General features: G+C 41.3%; 3 protein-coding genes across 4 annotated transcripts; all 3 read right to left on the reverse strand.

Moving 5' to 3' along the window:
* Positions 1–1,884: 1,884 nt before the first annotated feature.
* On the reverse strand, positions 1,885–13,898 carry hs3st2 (heparan sulfate (glucosamine) 3-O-sulfotransferase 2). Of its 2 annotated transcripts, XM_085934552.1 has the most exons (3): positions 13,740–13,898; positions 10,158–10,912; positions 1,885–3,952 (listed from the first exon to the last, which is right to left on the reverse strand). In XM_085934552.1, exons 2-3 carry the CDS (start codon positions 10,622–10,624, stop codon positions 3,334–3,336), a joined length of 1,086 nt encoding a protein of 361 aa, XP_085790678.1. In that variant the 5' UTR covers positions 10,625–10,912; positions 13,740–13,898; the 3' UTR covers positions 1,885–3,333. The 2 variants fall into 2 exon arrangements, with proteins under 2 accessions (XP_085790678.1, XP_085790679.1); XM_085934553.1 differs by lacking the exons at positions 10,158–10,912; positions 13,740–13,898 and adding an exon at positions 13,443–13,731.
* A 3,236-nt stretch (positions 13,899–17,134) lies between these two features.
* LOC147044302 (metalloproteinase inhibitor 2-like) lies at positions 17,135–18,169 on the reverse strand. The gene is made up of 5 exons (XM_085933492.1): positions 17,929–18,169; positions 17,788–17,870; positions 17,622–17,724; positions 17,410–17,528; positions 17,135–17,345 (listed from the first exon to the last, which is right to left on the reverse strand). Exons 1-5 carry the CDS (start codon positions 18,059–18,061, stop codon positions 17,172–17,174), a joined length of 612 nt encoding a protein of 203 aa, XP_085789618.1. The 5' UTR covers positions 18,062–18,169; the 3' UTR covers positions 17,135–17,171.
* A 964-nt stretch (positions 18,170–19,133) lies between these two features.
* Positions 19,134–20,177, reverse strand: LOC147044303 (metalloproteinase inhibitor 2-like). Its single transcript, XM_085933491.1, has 5 exons — positions 19,946–20,177; positions 19,790–19,872; positions 19,620–19,722; positions 19,423–19,544; positions 19,134–19,358 (listed from the first exon to the last, which is right to left on the reverse strand). The coding sequence occupies exons 1-5, from the start codon at positions 20,073–20,075 to the stop codon at positions 19,182–19,184; spliced, it is 615 nt and encodes a 204-aa protein (XP_085789617.1). The 5' UTR covers positions 20,076–20,177; the 3' UTR covers positions 19,134–19,181.
* Between the last annotated feature and the right edge of the window lie 577 nt (positions 20,178–20,754).

A 20,754-nucleotide genomic window follows, 5' to 3' on the forward strand; every position in this document is an offset into this window, starting at 1 on the left:
ATTGCGCACCTTTATTTTCTTTTTAATGTTTTCTTAGCTGGAAGGGAGAGAAACATTTTTTTCCTCCCCATCAACTTCTGGCTTGGATTTAATGTTTCTTGTCAGCACTTTATATGACCATGTTAAGGTCCGCTAGCTTTTTTTGCCATCATGTTCACATTATTGTCAATGTTCAATTCAAAATTCCTAAAGAATATGAAAATTTCAGATCATTTCTTATTGCAGAACCATTTAATAATAATAAAAAAATACTTTCATGACAATGAATGGGTCAAGAGGGAGCTTTTTTTCATTTTTTAGCTGCGTAAAAAAAAAGTTCAAATTGTGTAATAAAGACAAATAAAACGAAAATAAAGTAAAACTACTCACCCTTTAATGGCCATAGCATTGAAAGAGATGGAAAAGGAGGTTTCTAGACGGCAAGTCTACTTTGTAAATTTGAACCTGTTACACAAAAGTGAGAGTTAGAATTGTAATAAAGTCAAATAAAAGTAGATACATTTAAAACTCACCCACATAGGCGTGTTTAGTGTCCCTTCTATCCGACAGCTGTACAGAGTCAATGTGTCTGAATTCCAAATTTGAAGACGGGCAAACTCCACGTCCTCGCCATTACGTCGAGGAACCGCTCATCTTGGAAACTCTCCGACGAAAACCCTCAATTGACTTTCAAAGCAAAATGAATCTCGCATAGAAAAAAAAAAAAAACTCCAGGCAGCTCTTCAAAACCCAAAACAACTTTTTTTTCCCCCAAGTGTCGACCCGACTTGATGAGGCCCTTGAAGTACCTTTAGCCATAAAAATAAAAACGACGATCTCCAGTTTAAGAGCGGCTGTTTTGGCTGGGATTCATCCCGATGAGTGGCAACAAATTCATACTTAAGTTGGTCCCTTTGACAACACAAGAGCGCTGATTGAAATCAACTGTGTATTAAAGCTGCTGAACGGCCTTTTTGAAAAGGAATCATCCAAATGATTGAACTTGGACACCATGCCCAGCCTACATTAAACGTTATAGACGAAAAATAGATTTGCAATTTAGCCTCTATCATGGATGCTTATGATTTGAGTATAGTGTGATCCCTGGAATTTCAGGTAGGGGTCCTTGAGGTGGTCAAATATATTTTTCCATGACTGCATGTTCACCAGGGTAGACATATTTGCAAAAAATTGTAGGCTAATTCTTTTAGCTCCACCCCCCAAATGCTATTTTAACAATCCCAAAAGATTTGAGGGCTGGGTTAGGATCCCTGAGTCATTCCGTCTCCAAAATTGCACTGTTTTAAATGTGATGGAAATCTTTAATAAAATCAATTTCAACACTGCTTGAGCTCACTTGAAGTCACAGCGATGTCACGAGACATAATAATCCGCTTCCATTTCAAGCGTCGCAAAACTTGTCGTGCGCTTCCTTTTGTTGCCGTCCAGTCGTCTCTGCCGAACGCATGACGAGACGGGACTTTTCTCTCTTGCCGTCTTTTCTTTTGGTTCATTTTTGCTGCTGTTTGAAGTGTGCCAAGTTGTCAGAAACGTACTGAGTTCAAACAGGAGACGAATCTGCTCTAATAATTTATCATATATATAGATATAAGTATTTCTTCACCACTTCAAACTACAACCAGAATAATAATCATAACTAAGACATTCCTGGCATGGAATCTCATTAGTTTGTACCTCACTGTAGCTTTTGAGCTGCAATAATTCCACGTAGAAGTCTCGAAACATGAATATGTTAATTCTGAGGTCAACGCTGACTGACAGCGAACGGCGACAGCGGCTGGATTGAACCCATTTTCTCCAGAAGGAGGAGAAGAAGAAAAGTCATCATGGAAATGCTAAAACCTGAGCGGATGTCGTGACAAGTTGGACTATCATCTCACTGATCGCCTTTCCTCCAAGAGGCCATCACAAAGGTTTCTGGATTCATTACCGGAAGTCTCACTTGCATATATCTCGTTTGTGATTACATCACAAACCGATGCTCACATTAATAAGCAAATGAAAACCACGAGCATACAAGATTGCAGCAAAATTGTTTTGCCGAGCAAGGTTTTTATCACTTGTCAAATGGAAAGTATCACATCAGCCAAACTTTGCGAATGGAATATCATAAAGCCTCCAGCTTTCCGAGGTTGGCAGAGAGACGGAGGGAAAAAATATAATTAACCGAGGCGAGATAAAGTTGCCAAACACGACGTGTCTGCCGCTGACGGCTGGGCGAGACACAGACACCTAACGCGATTGACCTGTCAATCAAAAGTTAAAAAGGGGAAAAATGGCAATGAGAATTAAAAATGATCATTTTTGGCAGATCGATATGTTTAGTGGAGACAAACTACTCAACACATCTTGAGTCTGATTTTGAAATCAATTGATATCGGCGAACAGACATCGCGATATAATCATTCAGTCAGCTTTTATTTAGACAAATTTACTGATCGACAAACTCGTTTTATTTTTGGGTTGTTGATGCGTCGACAGGAAAAAAGCACGGGTGCATTCCGAGCGCGTCGGAAAGCAATCGGAGTTTATGAATATTTAAGCGGCGCCGTTCGCATGGGCGTGAAGCGCTAACACGACAGAGGCCTTCAAGAATTAATGCAGCTTCTTCGCTAATTTATTCATGTGATTTACATGCGTGGGGCAGCTACACTGGATTTGATTTGGGGAATTGTTTTTTTTTTTTAGATAGATAATCAACACCATAATATTTTCACCAAGGGTTTGAGTCTACTCATTACGGTTCTGACCGTCGTCAGACGAAAGTGATCGTCAACTCATCGATTAAATGTCTAACACCACCCGATTATTTTTATATTTCAGATTTTTGGGATACAACCACTTGGTGAAAACGTCCACCCAAAAACCCCTCAAGCATCTTCCATAAAGTTTTCAGGAGCAAAGTATTTGGATCTGAACACATCCAAGTTCTTGTTGACGTTTTCGATCCCGTGGTTCCATACTGTTACCACAAAATACCGTCTGATTTTGCCACTATATCAGCCCGGTTTTGTCAATATTCGTCTTCCTTGAAGTTTTCAGGGCTTTCGGAGGTGAAATTAAAAAATAATATTTGTATTTAAGCACATAGAACTTTTGTGTTTGTACATTACACATTCAATCTCACGGCGTGACTCAAAATGGTTCCTGTGAATACCGTCATGTCTATTTTGTCAAATGTCTTCCATAAATATTCGGAGCCTTCGTTTTTTTTACAACTTCCTGCTTTGTCCGTGACGAATCCAGTCCCTCAGGTCTTTGGATGAGCTCATTTTGTCTAGCAGCTTCCTTAAAGTGGTTCCAAGGCAAAGGACCCAAATCTGCTTTTTGTGTTCAATCCCACTTGAAGTCCTGTCCGACCGTTTCAAAGAACTTGACATTGAAGGGTCTATAAAATTCCTGCAGCTGCTCGATGACCTCCTGCTCGATTTGGACGTGAGTCCTGCCCTTGGACTTGCCCAAGCATCGAGGCTGCCCGCTGCTCTCCGGCTTCTTCAGACACGGGAAGCCCTTGGTCCTGTTGAAGTAGAAGTGCTTGTCCGAGATGATCCGCTTGAGTCCCAGGAAGTCCTGAACGCGCCCCATCTCGCCCGCCGGGTCCGTGATGAGCCGCTCGCCGCTGACAAAATGCATCTGGGAGAGGCGGAAGTAGCGCAGCCAGTTCTCCAGGTGCAGGATGTACATACCGATGCGGATGGCGTTCCACGAGCTGTCCACCACGTCCAGGCTCCGGTTCTTAAAGGCCAGCTCCTCAAAGGTAGGGATGCCGGGTTTCTTGGACAGAGTCTGCGTGTAGTCCGAGATGGCTCGGGTGACTGGGTTTCGTACCACCACGATCAGCTTGATCTGTTGGGACATGCTGGCGATGCGTCGAGGCGCTTCCCTAGTGACAAAGTAGCTGGGGGTCTTCTCCAATGTGATCTGACTTTCCAATGTTCGTGGCATGAGGCCCCTTGAAGGGGGAAACAGAACAAAAAACTGAAATTCAATCAGCCCAAACCTTCTGAATAGGATACAATACATGTAAATGACGACAAATACCAAAACGAAACGTGACGACTTTGAACGACATCAGGTTGTAAACACTGTAAAAGTAATAGCTCGGCTCCCGGTAGCAGAACGCGCTTAAGAATTGTTTTCGCAATTTCTCACAGCACTGTACTTCAGCGTGCGGATGATTTAAGATGACATTTCTTCATTATGAGTGTGGCCAGGCTTCGATTAAGAGCTAACCTTTCAAACTCCAGCCATAGGTTACCTCTAAGTCTCACCGGTATCGATCCGTTCTGCTTTATTCATCTCAAGTCGTCGGGGGCCACGGAGCCTCAGGGCCAGAGAGCAAACAATTAATCTTTCATGAGAACGCAGTCTTTTTTTTTTTTTCCAGAGCAAACGGCAACTCGTGGGCCTTTTTTTTCCACAGGATCATATTTTTGGTGACGATTGCAACTGTGGTGTGGAAGGTGTCTACTGAGAGCTGTCAAGGCGCACACACAATAGGGCTGACGGTGTGAAAGGTCGCAGATGGTAGTGTCTTTAAATAGTGCAACACTGACACGTTACTTAGAAAACACACTACCATATTGTACTGCACTGTATGTATATATATATATTTGCATACATACATGTATATAATATATTACACACACACACACACACACACGATGAATTAAAGTTTCAGTCAAGATGCATTAAGAGGCTCGGCTGTGACATTTTAATGACTCTGAGAAAATGAACCCGAGCAAGATGAGGAGAATCCGTTCGATACTGTTAACACAGAGACTGCGCTGCTACTCCAAAACGTTCGAATGGTGCCATGTACAGTGTACTCACCTGCTTAACAACTTTAATTAGTGATACATTTTTAATGAGATACTATAGAATTGTACATCAAGTATTATCAATAATTAATCGTTTCCATTGAGTGAGCCATTAGATGGGATGGTTGTTAATAGTGACATTATTTTTTTACAATGTGTTCTCATTTAATGAAAATTGGACAATCTGTTAGAAAGGGAGACATGTTTACTTGAGACCACACCGCACATCTCATCAGGTACACAATGTAATGCCTTCAAATACGTTAATTCACCTCTGGCATTGGATTTGTGCAAGTGTGTGAGTCTTGTTTGTGTGAATTCACACTTTGTTTGACCTTGTGAGTCAGGGGGGAAAATAAAAAAGCAATCTAACCTGTTCTGTCCTTAATAGTTGAGTTATATCATTCCCTTCTCTCAGAATCTAAACTCAGTGCAATGTTTCAATTTACGATACATCGTACAGCGTCTTATCTGCTTATCCTGTGCAGGCTGAGCCGGAGCTCACCTGAGCCAACACGGGCTGAGAGGTCACCCGGGTTGTACCGACCCTATTGTAAGGCAAATTTAAAATCGGATTGGTTCAACTAGAAACGCCGTTACTAAAAGCTACCAGCACATTCGAAGAACCTTGACAGCGTAGACCAGCAGAGAATTGCTCACCTCTACCGAGTTTGATTCAACACTGAGCGAGAAGTAGCAAACAACAACACGTGGCCTTGGAGAAGGTTCTTCCACAGGTACTTTGGGTCAAGAGCGGAACACACAGCGCCTGCTGCTCCCTTGCTTAATGAGCGCTCACTACTAAAGCGACCTCGGAGAGGGCCCGGCGGCTGTGTCGCTCCACGATTTATCTAGCCTGCTGCGGGTGCGCTAGGGAAGCGTGAGGTCTCGGGGTTCACGCTCGCTTCCCGTTGGGACACAGCTACATCGTTACGGAGGAAGGCAACATCCATGTCTTTTAATTCAAAGCAGCGAGGATTCCCAGCTACGCTGCGGTACCGCCGCAGAGTGCATCATCACTGGAATAATAAGCAACAACATGGCGATTGTTTGGCTAATTAGTATACACACTGTTGACAAATGTATTGGGACACACAGTGTCTACAACAGTGTCAGTAGGGAATGCCTCCATGAACAAATATAAAAATGGATATATCTTTCCTATCTTTCTAAGAGAATTTCAAACAGAACGCGCTTACATACAAATAAAGTTATCATATTCAAAATGAATTGAAAGCCCTGCTAGCTTAATGCTAATGCCTGAGTAAATTGAGCGGGACTGCTAACATTAGCTTTGTGAAAGTATTATTTTCAGCTTAACCTTTGTAACTAAACTTTCAAAACCAAATCGAAACCAATCAGATGGCTTTGGGGTTAGTTCAGGCCGGAAGATGATGAAACAAAAATTCTAGACCACACAAAGAAAAAGGACAAAGACAAGTCTGGTGCAAAAGAGTAACTGATAACGCGACTGGTCACCCAGCATATGTGGACAAATCGTCCCCCAGATTCTTTTGTGTTTAATCAAAATGGAAAAAATATCCTTTGTCTCTTTCTGGACAACAACTATTTGTCTGCGTAAGTAATAATAATGATGCCCATTAAACAATATGCAGCCCTGCAGCAAAAAAAAAAAATCAAGGCTATCTGGTCTCTCGAGATCTTCAACTACTAAGTAGTCAAATCTAGGGCAAGGTCTTAAAGGATGTCATTGGCTTTGAATACTTATGCAGCCATGTCTACCAAAAACTGGGAAAGACACAGGCGCCCACCAGGAAAATACAGATGTAACCGTTTTTTATCACTCAGCCAGTGCAAATGGAATCGGAATCACGTCCCATTTGTCCCAAAATGCCCCAAAGATCTGACACAGCGTGAACGGAATAAAGCTAAGCTTGAACACAAAGGGGAAATGTCTTCAACTTGAGTGATTCTCATTAAGTCTCAGTTGCTGCACCTCGTAAAAGGGAAGGGGGGAAAAAAAAAAAAGACAAAGAGGCATCTTCCTCTTTTCCCGATATGACAGATAGAAAGTGGAGAACTGCTCCATTATTAAAGTATTACTCTAAAATTAGAGCTGTAAAGACATCCGGTCATGAATCAAATGCAAGACTGTGCTACTGTGGAGAGTTCAGCTCAGACTCAAAAAAAAAAAAAAAAAAAAAAAAAAAAAAAAAAAAAGGGGAAAGGAAAAAGTAGAACCCAAAAAGCAGCACAACACACTTGACCTTGAAATGCTCCATCTTCAACCGGAGGCCTTTACTTTGGAATAACAATTATTCATGGTTTGCAGCGTAGAGGGAAATGACTGACATTTACTCTCCTTGAGCAATAAGACTCGGAATCGAAGCCATTTTAAATGCTGTCACGTTAACAGCCGACGCCAAAAATACGAATCGGCCGATGTATCGGCCCGAGCGGCATATTCCGCATCAAATCGTTACGACCTAACCGAGTCAAACTCATAAAATTCAAACAATCACATTTAATCCAATTTTTGTGGGAATTATTCTAAAAGCAAATATCAAACTACAATGCTGAGACTTTAAAGGGCATCTCTCACTCAGTTGTATTGATTTCACTCTGAAAAAAAACTTGTATGAGCCTGGACCACGGCAACAAATTCTCACCGGGGTCCTCGTTAATTGGCTCGGGGAGGCAGGGAAATCTGGCGGGGGAGTCGTCCGAAAAAGCTTGACGAACAGAAGGTGGGATGGTTCTCGTTCAGGCGAACTGCACATTACATCATGATTTGGCATCATTACCCGGAGCGGTGAGCAAAGGTGAAGTAGGTGTAATCAAAGACATGGTGCTCGTGTTATATCATAATTGGAGCGGATCATATCATAGAAGTGGAGAAAAATGTCATTCATTTGAATTGATTTGACTGCACCATAATTGAAGTGAATTGTGTTGTATTTACAGTGAACTGTAACTGAAGCGAATCATCTTTGATTGCAATTGGAGTGAATCGTATTTTATCATAAGTGGAGTGAAATGTATCGCGATCGCAGTGAACCATATCGGGAATGAATCGAATTGTAAGTGGAGCGAACTATATCGCGATGATAACGAATCGAATCATGAATGAACTGAATCGTAACAACTGGAGTGAACTATATTGCGACTGAATTAGATCACTACTGGCGAGATTTCAGGGAATCGTATCTTGGTGGATAAGAATTTTGTTGCGTTGGTAATGAATCGGATTACGTTATGAGTGAATCGTATCGCATTGCAACTGAAGTGACACACATTGCATCATAATGACAGTGAATCAAACTGGATAGCAGTTAATGATATCATGCTTAATCTGAGTCATTCGTGATTCAAGTGAATCATATGACAATTGGAGTGGATCGTATTTTAATCATAAATTAAGTGAATGGTTTCGTGAGTGCAGATATGATTGAAGTGAACAACGATGTTATGAAGAGAGTTAGTTATATTGTAACCGGAGTGAGCTACAATGTGATTGCAATGAATCATACCGTGATTGGAGTGTTCGTCCGTCCGTCCATATGTCTGGGCCTCGTTATATAATTTTCTATTTAGCTTCACTCTGGGGGACCACTTTCCTCATGCTATTACTCATGTTATATGTATATGAAAGAAATATTAATGATGGTGTGAAGAAAAAGTTTCATTCATTCATATTGAGTCAGTACACCTGATCCCAAGGTCAAGAATGAAATCAAAAGAAAAATAAATTGCAGTTGAGAGAAAATCTAAGACTGACATTTTTTTGGTAATTGATTAAGCGAGTCATTCATCAAGCAGAGATGCTGTGAGGCTCTGAAATGAAAGTGTCAATTAAAACAGATTTGAGCAGACCACGCCGTCAAACCACAAACACGTTACTTGCTGAAAGATTCATTTCGACTCCTGATGGCTGCCACGGATTTTTTTTTTTTTCTGCATAAACGTCACTACTCTAGCCTTCAACATTTCACTTGTTCATGTCGTTCTGCGGTACATTTTCCAGAAGACCGGCTAGCACACACTTCCGAGCGTCAAACATAATGAAACATGACGCTCAGAATGTTTGAGCGCAGTTGTTTGTAGTCTGCGCACAGATGCGGCTGACGGTCTTCACTCGGAATTGTAAACAGACTCGGCGAGTGACTACCCATAAAAATAAAAATAAAGTCATTCCTTTAAAACTTGTCAATGCTGAGAAATTCACAAAATTCTGAAGAAGTGAGGACTGGGACTATCACATGTTCCCACAAACAGAATTTAGATTTAGAATGATTGTATGATCAAATTTCCTTTAGCCTGCCTTCTACATTTCCCATTTTACAGTATGTTAGCATTAAGCTAGCTGCCGTGTGTCAGAGAAAATGATCATTTCATATGTTTAAGTTCATAAATCGAGCAGTGAGAAAGTGGAAAAAAAGTAGTTTTTAATGTGTTCAAAAAATTAATGTAAATTTTTTTGTTTAAAGCATGTTAGAGGGGTAATATTAAACTTGAATTAAAACAAAATCTGGTATAGATGCTTTTCAGACATATTTTCCCATTTGCTCTTCAATATATCAATATATCAGTATATCAGCCGTCTAAATGACTTTGCCCATCGGTCGACGGGGCGGCTACCAATGACTTGCCCCCCCCACCCCCCACCCCTTTTGCACGCCCCTGCACCAGAGTCTCATTCCACTGTTCAGAGAGAGAGAGGAGTTCAACAAGAAATATGCTTTTGGAAATCAATGTTTCACTTTTTTTTTAGAATCAATTCAAAATTGTGGATGAATTGAGGTTTTACTTTACCATGGATATGATGTCAAGGGCTGGTCAAAACAAATCTGGCATAAATAGGCATTTTCCCAATTTTTTTTAAGAGCAGCAACAACTTCAGGGGCGTTGGACTTACTGGAAATCCACAGTGGCATACATGATTGATATAATATATTTGATGCAACTTTTACACGGAACATTATTGTGCCTTTCTGCTATTCATACTGCATAATTCATAGCTTTATGATTCATTTCTCCATTCTATTTTATATTCCAACACACTTGGATTTGCACACCATTTTCGTGCAGGATAAAATGACAATGAAATTATTATTATCTATTCTAATCCACCCAAATAGTTTCTGTTCTATTTTCCCTGTAAACTGACGTCAAATGTGTCAACATTCCAAGACACGGACTTCTCAAATAGAAATTTCGATTGTAAATCACACCAATTTCCCAGATTTTCCCAAACGCAGCATTACAGTATGTTGAGCAAAGGAACAAAAGTACGCACACGTAATAATTGATGCAAATTTGTGACGAATAAAGCATGAAGTCAAAGAATGTTAAAAAAGTTCTCTTGATATTACTCACCTGTACCAGTCCAATCCTCGGTCATAGTTGCGGTCAAAAAAATGCGGTTCGGTTCCAAGTGCGCGCACATCTGGATGGATCCGAATGAACTCCAGCACCGCCCTGGTTCCTCCTTTCTTCACTCCCACTATTAAGACGCCTGGGAGTTTTTTATTGCCGTATCTTTGCGCCAAACTTGCGTTCCTCATCCAACGAGAGGGAGGAAGAATAGGAGATCCGGCAACACCGGGCTGGGCTGCTGCTGCGGCTGCAGCGGCGGCGGCGCGGACCCCCCGCAGCCGGGCGCACTGCTCCGACTGGGCGAGAAGTTTCTTCCCGGCCGCGTTGGGGCTCGGCGGGCATCGGTTTTCCTCGTACGCCCGACCCGAGATAACGGTGGTGCGGCCGAAGATGATCGTGTAACACAGGTAGGTGCACGATAGCGAGACGGTCAGCATGAAGGCGGACGAGAGGATCCGCTGTGCCATGTCTCCATGGGGGCTCAAGGTTCTGCATGATGCTCCATTGGACCCGTCCTCCGACAGCTCATCTTCATCCTCCTCCTCCTCCCCCTCCTCCCCTACTGTGCTGCAAATGTGTGGTCCACTGAAGTGTGTTAAAAAGAATCCCAGTAAAACTGGATGCTCCAAGTCCAGAAAAGTCCACCTTCCTCCTTCATCGTAGTCCTGGAAGTGCTTCTTCTGGTGATGCTCACTCACTTATGCATACTTCCACAACCCACTGACGTCATCACAAGGCTCTGAATTGGAAGGATGCTGGTCAAGTATAAGCACAGCGTTTTATTATTTGGACAAAATGTTGAGGCACAGATTTGATTTGTGAACTATGCCAAACATCACACAAGGGACTTGTACTGGCGACCCCTAACTGGAGTGAAAATTACTTCTGGGTGAATCAAAATCAACCATTATGGGTCAAGATGACAAGCCAATTTTTGGGCTTGTTTTGTGCAGGGGAAAAAAAACATTCATTCATTTTTATCCTTTTTAAAATCAAAATGTTAACCCGAAAATATCGTAAACACAGACGACACCGTTTCTCAATATATGTCCATGAATGTTTTTTTTTTTTTTTGCACCATTGCACACAACAAAATAAATAAATAAATCTAAATATTGGAAAATGAACAGCTCCAAGACTAATTGCAAAATTTTGTAGATCAAAGTTAAACACAACCGAACTGTGCCAGACCAGTGATATAAAGTTTGCGTACAATTCAGCATTTCTAATCCTGTTCGCTCAGAGATGGTCAAGCTTAAAGTAGCTTAGAATGGTCTCCATAATAGAGCTGCACAAAACAATTAACAGCCGGTGGGACTCGCCGAAACTGAAGAGCAATTATGTGCATATTGATGAGCGCCAGTGTTGCTTGAGAGCCACTCTCAGCCTGTCTTCACACTTGCTACCATTTCTCTCTGCATTCACTCACACACACACACACACACACACACACACACACACACACACACACACACACACACACACACCCCAGCCTCTTTGTTCTGCTTTTATGCAAATCACAAAAACGCCTTACTGTACGTCCACTCTGCGTACCCAGCCCAAATCCGTCTCGTCGTGCTTGCGTGTGCACCATATTCACATCCACTTAATCGCCGCTAAAGCACCAGATGCTTCCAGAGAATCCACTCCCTTGGTGATTCACTATAAATCAGTCCTCTTTAAATTCAAATCAACCGACGAGAATCAGCAACCCCGCCAGGCCCCTGTGGAAATGAAACACCTTCAAGGATATTTCAAAACTTTCTTGCTATTGCGGAGATTAGAGGATCTCAGCGAGGTCCTCAACACTAAGAGCTGACAGTGTTTTTCTGCACACTCAGCAAAAAAAAAAAAAAAAAAAAGTGACATTATACAAGTAAATGCGCTTCGGTACCGCTTCTTCTTTGCATCTGACAGATGACAAGCCTCACAAAGTTTATCGTCAAAACGTGTCAACAGGCGCCCGAGGTAACAACTGGCAGCACATCTTCCTTCACAAATATGGAAGTAAAAACAACTATAGCAATTCCCAAGGGAGATATATCCACATCAGGCCTGTAGTTACTAATTGGGTTTAATTTGAGACTGACATTGGTGCCTACAAAAGAAATTCCCTATGCAGCTTTTTGATGTCCACAATTTGACCCCCGGAACAGATGATTTCAATTAATTGAGGTAAAATGAGGAATTGCAGCTCAAAAGTCTTTTCGTAAAGCATAATAAGTGTTTTTTTTTTTTTTCTTGGACAACTTTTTTCTTAATTGGGCTATTGTGGACATTTATGATGCTCCACTGACTTTGAAATTGCCTCATAGATCAAGCCAATTCATCGCATCGTGACAGAATTATTTCTTTGTAGCGAAATGCGATGCAGTATCAGAGGACATTATTCAATCAGGAGAGTTTTCCTATCCATCTTCAACGTTGTGAAGAAAACAACGAATGATTTAATATGTTCATCTGGGTTCCTTCAGGCCAAACCGGTTTCCTCACGAGGCTTAAGCGAAACACGAGACGCACAGACTCCAAACGACCAAATGATTTCATTAATGGCGGAGTTTAACTGTCTGACATTTACGTGCCGATGGGGGGGGGGGGGGGGACGCAAAGGGAGTCGCTTTGCAAATGAACAGCGGCGTGACGGCGCGCCAAAGTAAATTAACTTTCAGCTAAATCCTGCAGAGAACACCACGACGGTGCTTTCCTGTAATCACGTCGCTAGTGGGATTAATTTGAAATTAAGCGTTTGGATAAAACGCCGCTGCCGGTTTGTTGCATGCGTAATCATGTCTGGATGCATTGTGTTGTCATTTTAAAAGACAAAGAAGAAAGCCTTGTTGGGGAAAGAACATTATTTTACTCATTCACTTCCAGCCTAATCAAAATGGATCTTTGACGTCTATAGCCGTCAATGGTAGTGAATGAGTTCAAAAGGGCTGTCAGTGCAAATTGATTTTGTTTTACATCCATGCTGAAGAATATATTTTATACATGACAATCTGGGAAATAAAACACACTCAACCACTTGTTCACCTATGCAGGTTCCAATAACACACCAATAGACAATAAGGACTACACACTGAGACGAATAATAGTGGAGCCAAATAGTTCCTGCTGCTTTTTTCATCTTCTTTTTCTTATCTATGCAACAAGTGCAAAAAGTCAAGCACCGCTCAAAGGCCACAGACACAGCAGGCTACCTCGCTACCTCACTGTTAGCTAATTGCTGCTGACATTTAGCCCGATCTGTTTAAATCAAAAGCGCTTCTTTTTTGCATCGCTTACTTTTGTCTCCTCACAATAGGGGACCACAAGCCGGCCAAATAGCAGCGTTCGCTGCTGTCCGCTGAGCATCTCAATGTCCCGTCAAAAAAAAAGATCTGTGATGATCCTGCTGTTTGCCTTGACAGCACTTTCCAAGTAGCCTGAGTGAAGGTTAAAGCCCCGACCCCAATCCCCAAGGGACCGTGTCCAACGTGACTGAACAGATGCAACAAACAATGCAACAACAACATAAAATGTAGCCAAAAGGGCGTGGACGGCGCCATTGCCAAAAAACAAACATTCAATCAAAATACACACCATGAAACAACAGGAAGCAAAATAAATCAGCAGAAAACCTGAGACACAAACAGGAACAGTTGGAATAGTCTGAAATCTCCATTCTGCCACAGCTGGTCAGCAGGTGTGCAACAAAGAGACTCCGCCCATCAATGAGGAGACTCCGCCCATCAATGCTCATCAACTCAATTGGAACGCAAACCAAATAGGAACAAGGCATCAGATGTTGTCACGTGATCCTTCATATTTCTGCGTCGCAACCAAGATGTAGTCCATGACATCATCAAATAGAAAGTCAAGAAATTAAACAATATATGTGGCATTGTTTGCTTCAATTCAGTTAACATTAGTCATTCTTTGTAGATGATAAAGAATATATACCCATGAGTATTGTCAGATTTTCTATTTGTGTTCCTCCAACACTTGAGCTCAACTATTTTAAAAGTATGTAAAAGGCTATTTTGGTTAGCCTGCCTATGGGGGCTCCCATTATGTGTTAGCATTAAGCTAGCGGACATTCAGGCAAGGTTGTGTGGTTGCTTTTATAAATACATGAAAGTATGTTATTTGTTTACACCTTTAAAAAGTTTTTAAAAGTTTACGTCTGGGTCGGGAATGTTGAGCAGGGACACATTTGTCATGAAAGTTTGTGAATAATTAACTTGCTAAGTATGCTGTTCAGATGCTGCGTAATGATGATGATCAGCCACTCAAGGTTAATTACTGGGAAATGTATCCCTTTATTTACCTAATTATATTACAAAGAGTACAATAAATGTATATCCTGCAAGATCATCTATTATTAAAGAATGAGAAATATAAATATTTATTTTTTGTAGGCTGCTCAGAATTTTTACCGCAATCGTAATTTACATTTAAATCTTTCCCGGTGCTGCGCTACATCTCATTTGCTTTCACCCGCACTGTTGTCATCCCGCAGGAATCGACCATCAATGGATGTTCTTATCTGGAAGGGGGGTAGGAGTGGTTGCTTGGCGGTGGCCATGGCAACCCACAGTATAATGGATCTGGAACATCATTTTTTTTTTTCATTTTAAAGCTTGAGATCGTGCTTTGTCTACCGCTTCTCCCGCATCCATGGTAACGGCGCTCTGGTCTCAATATCATATCTTGACAAATCAATTGTTCAATTTTCTGTATTTCGACAAAGACCATATCCATTCCGACACTTCGATACTCAGATGGTTTTAGACAGAAGCATGAAAAAAGATCAAATAAACAAATCAAATGGAGAATGCGCGAGGTCCACACTAAGCCCAAAACATTTCGTCAATTAATTGCTGAAACATTCCTCTTAGCAAACTCAAGTCAATGCTGCTACGGTGTTTGAAGCCACTTGAAAGACTACTCGACCGAGTGCGGAGCTAATTAGGAATATCACTAGTATATATTTTTTTGTTTCAAAAAAAGCCCAAATTATATGCAAATTTTCATGACACCAGAAAAGTACCATTTTTAAAATGACTACAAATTAAATGATTCATCATGGTGCTTATGCTTGATTTTCTTCTTCCATTTCACATCCCAAAATATATCTTTATCCTAGGAAGCCAACCAGCCTTGCCTGTGAGGGAGATAAATTGGCATCCACATGACGCCAGCGCCATCATGATAGCATTAAACGCTAACCGTAACTGAAGCACACATTGTCCAGTCAGGAAGCGCTCCAGAGATGTTTCACCTGTACGAGAGGGAAAGAATCTCATTGCAGGGCCGGATTGTAGCGAGGCTCCAGCGGGCCTATAAATCATTGTTTAATCAGGAAGCTCACCCAGACTGAGATTTCACACGTAGAGCTCGCATTAGCGTCGCTGCCACACTCATCTGTCCTGACTCCCACCTTTATGCTGCCATCTTTTTTTTTTTTTTACTTCCTTAGCACGATCGCAAGCAACGCAGTGACTTATGAGGCCTCAGTTTAGCAAGCAAAAGTAATGACTTGGTGCTCAATTGCAAAATTTAAAGCAAGTTTGTCAACAGTGTTATAAAAGCAAAAGTAGTCAGAATTCTTTCTTTAATATTCTTTTTATTTTGAATAAGTGGGTAAGCCAGCCCCTTTGAACCAAGCACAATGGCCGTAGCCTTTCTGAACACAAGCAAAATTTGTGGTCTGCTCGCTGGAAGCCAACTTGACCGGCAGGAAGTCGGTCCACAAGCACTCTGCCGGGCTGCTGATGCCGCACGGGAGGGAGGTGCAAAATGTAATCTGAAAGAAAGGAATTTCATATTTTCAATTGTTTTCATGTATACTGTTGAGACTACCGTATTTTTCAGACTATAAGGCGCACCTAAAAAGCCCAAAGTGCCCTTGCACTCCTTCCTGGAGCCGCCACAAACACAACAGCAGCACCAAAGGCAGCAAGAAGCTCGTCACTTGCCGGACCATCGCTGATCATTCAGAGCGACAAAATCAAAGCAGAGAGGGGAACCGAACCGTGTTGAGGTTTATAATAAGTGGGTCTCTGTGTTACTGATTGAGTTCAGAGGTCACAGAGCCTTTTTATAGATGCAAGCTCCGCCCACAATTAAGCACAGCACGTCACTTGCATTCAATGAGTGTTTCCAACCGACCTATCAATCTATCAATCAATCAATCTATCAATTTATCTAATCAACTTGACTCATGACTAAATGCAGGAATTGAAAACAATAGCTAAACTTTATTGCTGACACTCATGTGGCAAGTTTTTATTTTGTAGTCAGTATTTTATAGAGCTTGGGGGTAGGGGTGCAGCATTGGGAGATTCTCAAATCCTGAAATATTGCTGCCACGGCAGTCTCTCAGAAGACTGACTCAAGGTGCAGTGAAGAAAAAGAAAAAAAAAAGATGGAGCCAAGTGATTCTCAAAGCGTAGCTCTGTCTCCCTCTAGCGGTATGGTAACTGTATTAAGCTGTAAACTCCATGTTGTAATTCGGAGCATTTATACAGTATTAATGTGCAACTTCTTTGACTAATTTAAATTCAGTGGAAGAGGGAAGATGTCTGACTAGGAAAAGGCAGTTTTGAATGAGATTAAAGAGTTTATAACACCACATCACCCAAAAAAAAAAAAAAAAAAAAACCCCAGCAACGTAGAGTGCTTTAAACAAACATTGTTAGAGACTAGACAGAAAAAAAAAGTGTAACACATTACTTAGCCTCATTTCATCCTTTCTAGAAAAATATGTTGTATTATCATTTATGATTGCTTGTTCACAATGTTTCACATTAAGTACTGGACCTCAAAATGTAATAACCCTCTAAAGTAATATCCACTGTTATTTACATTCACTCGGAACACAGGTCACAATTAGGACAAAGTTTTTTTCTCGTTTCACTCCTATTGGTGTGCCTTTAGCCCAATATGAAAAGAAAAGTTTACCATCAGCTCACATTAAATCACCATAACCAAACTTCAATTAAACATTTTATTCAGAATCAAGGCCATTGATCAGTTATGGTGATAGATAGCCGGCCTGTCCCAGGCACAACAGCCGTTACTCATCTTGACGCAAGCGTAGTTTTCGGCCTGGTAATGAACGGCCTTTTTTTTCTGCAGGTAGTCCGTCCACAGGCACTCAGTCGTGCTGGTCATGCAACACGGGAGGGAGAGGCAGGACTTGATCTATGGGTTGACCAAAGACAAGGGAAAGTTAGGAGCCCACATGTCTGGAATGCTGGAAACATACCGTGCAGGTGCAGCCTTCTCCGTAGCGGTACAGAAGATGCTTTTGAGTCATGCTCAAGTCTTCCCACGGCTGATGGAACTCACAAAGGGACACGTGCAGATTGTCAGACTCTACTCTGCCTGTATTAGAAGATGGGAGGGGAAAATGTCAGAAGACTGCTAAGCTAACTAAACACTTTGATGGCCTAAACATTCTAGCCTGGAGTTAAATACCCATAAAAAGATACTCAACGCCACGGGTCAGAGTGATTCCACATGTTGCAGTGTAGGGTGGAGTCTGAATGGCACTAAAGAGTTTCTTAGCACCCTTGATGGTCTGAAAAGAAAAAAATTGTTTTGTATTTTTTTTTTTTTCAAGTGAGAACTTGAGGAATCCCACCTTCAGGTGTTTGATTTTATACTTGGCGAGTCCACCATTAGCTGTGTCGCCAGGTATCACCCCAACAACTTTGGCCTTGATAACTAGAAAAACAAATGATCAACAGCAAATAGCGCAAGGGTGGAGGCCCTTTCAACATACCGATGATGTGATCTTGACAGTACAATTGCTGAGGATGCATCGGTAAACAGGTACAGGCTTGGGCTCCTTCTTCTTGGAGTCCCCACAAGGTCAAAAGTAGCAGGAGGGGTAGCGCAAAGTTCTTCAAGCTCATTTTTGGACCTTCAAAATTCAAACAAAGTCAATTGAGCAAAACACAGTGGCGTTCCAGACAAATCGCTCAATTGTGGTACACCAGCAGGTTTGCTCTAATGAACTTGGTGGTGTTGTGGGTCTTTTTATAGGCTTAGACTCCGCCCACAATTAAGCACCGTCACCTGCATAGACTCATTGATGATTTTTTCCACCTGAGATTTTCATCAAAAACCAAATTAACACAGTTCCCTATCAAGTGATATGCACATATTAGATAAATTTGATGTATCTTGCTGTATGCACCAAAAAAGAAACGTAGTCAAGTCAAGTCAGGTTTATTTGTATAGCCCTAAATCACAAGCAGTCTCAAAGGGCTTCACATAGACAAACAATTGAGAATTATTCTCAAAGCATCCCCTGATCTTGAGCTCCCAAAATGACAAGGAAAAACTCAAACCCTTCCAGGGGAAAAATGAGAAACCTTGAGAAGGGACCACAGATGGAAGGATCCCCCTTTCAGGATCACCAGTCTACAAATGTTTGTACAAGGTTACATTGAAGCTTCTCATTTGATATGTGATTGATTTGTCTAAGTGTGACTTCTCCAGCATGTAAGTATTTGACATATGCTGATATTCTATTTCATGTATCTTACATTTGCACAACACCCACCAGATCGTTGGGATGCAAAAATCTGTGACAGCATTTGTTATCAACACTGATAATGACTGACCAACACTACAAAAATTCTGTAACTTAATGATCTGCCATGTCATATTTTCTTTTAATATGTAGCTAAGAGGTTTTTGTTTTACCAGCTCAAGGATACTTAAATTCAAACATTAATGCAGGGGTTCATCCATATTTTGGGAGGTCCCAGGTAAAAATCTGTCTAAGTTGCTTTTATACATTATTACTTTAAGTAGTAATTGATAGAAGAACTTCAGCCATCTCAGAACTAGACAAATATCTGAATTCAACCTTGTTGGGTTATACTACAAGTTCAGAATTGGCAAATTTACACACCTACCAAATTTTCTGCCATTAGTCTGAAATATTTAAAAGGTATCTTTGAGAAAACACCAATGCAATTTTTATTCAGCCATTTTTATTTTGAATTCATATCCTTAGATCAGGTATCAATATCGGCGCATGGGAGCAGTCCCCTTGGACCATTCACAACAACCATCACTCGTCTTGAGACAAGCGTAGTTTCGGGCCTGCTCGTGATTGCTCATCTTGCCCGGGAGGAAATCCGTCCATAGGCATTCTTTCGGCTTGGTATTGCAGCACGGGTAAGAGTAGCACGGCTTGATCTGTGGATAACCAAGGACACCATTAACTCACCGCTCCAATGCTAATGACCCAAAGTGTTCCTACCCCACAATCGCAGCCTTCTCCATAGCGGTACAACAGGTTCTTCTGGGCGGGGCTCAAAGAATCCCACGGATGATAGAAGTCACACAGGGAGATGTGCAAAGAGCCGTCAGAGTGCAGCCTGGCTGGAAAAGCAGAAGACAAAAATAATTTACAGCCTAAAAATGACATTTAATAGTTTGACTTCAAACTTTTTATACCCATGAGCACATATTCAACACCCTTAGTGAGAGAGGCGCCACATGCAGCCGAATTGGGTCCAGTTAAAACGGCAGCGAAAACCTTTTCAGCTCCCTTGAAGGTCTGAAATAGAAAAAGTTAGATTTACATCTGATTTGCGTGCCTGAAATTAAAATCTTGAGGTGCTCACCTTTATGTGTTTGATGGTATACTTTGTGGGTTGGACTGTACCCTGATCACCATGAGTCACTCCGATAATCTTTGCCTTGATGACTACCAAGACAAAATATCAAGTGTAGCAGTTCAACCAATAAAAGATGAAATAATAAAAGCTCTTTCAGCTTACCGACAATATTTGACTGGCAATACAAGTGTTGCGGATGAATCGGGAAACAACTGCAGGCTTGGGATCCTTGGTCCTGGAGGCCCCACAAGGTGAGGAGTAGCAGGGGTAGCACAAAGTTCTTCCAGCTCATCCTTGAACCTTCAGGGAAAAGTCAAAACAATAATGAGAAGAACTCAGTTGTGCTCACAGTTGGGTGACGTAGAGGACCAGCTTGGATCTGATTGTGTTGAGGGTGAAGAGGGCCTTTTTATAGGGGCAGACTCCGCCCACAATTAAGCAACATTACCTGCATGCACTGACCGATGATTGCTTTCACTTGACATTTTAATCACAAACCAAATTGAAGCAGTTTCCTATAGAGACCCACAAAAGACTCATATGACTCATAGATCCAATTCTCCAAATAAATAATTTCTTTTCCTCCATATGTAACTGTACAAACTCCAAAGCTAATTTACAATTATTACAAACTTTCCTACATATTTATCGAGGATCAATCTTCTCCCTCTTCCATTCGATCTTTGTCATTTATATGCTTTGAAATTTCCTTCTGTGTTAAATTTAAGTTTTGTAGTCACATTGTATTCAAGCTTTGTGAATTATAAGAGTTTAGTCACTTTTTGAACACACAAATTTCATTTAAGTGATTTGGTGCAAACTGTTAAAACTACAACTCATTTTCCAAACGGATCAAATTTTATTTGATTTAAATCAAAACAGATTTGAGCTTAATTGCTGACTCTTGGGGGACAAGTTAATGTTTGTAGTTTTAGACAGGTAACCACTCATGAGCCACTTTAATGAGACTC

The sequence above is a fragment of the Syngnathus leptorhynchus genome, chromosome 16, assembly GCF_054491065.1.
Source record: "Syngnathus leptorhynchus isolate UIUO chromosome 16, UIUO_Slep, whole genome shotgun sequence".
Lineage (NCBI taxonomy): Eukaryota > Metazoa > Chordata > Actinopteri > Syngnathiformes > Syngnathidae > Syngnathus > Syngnathus leptorhynchus.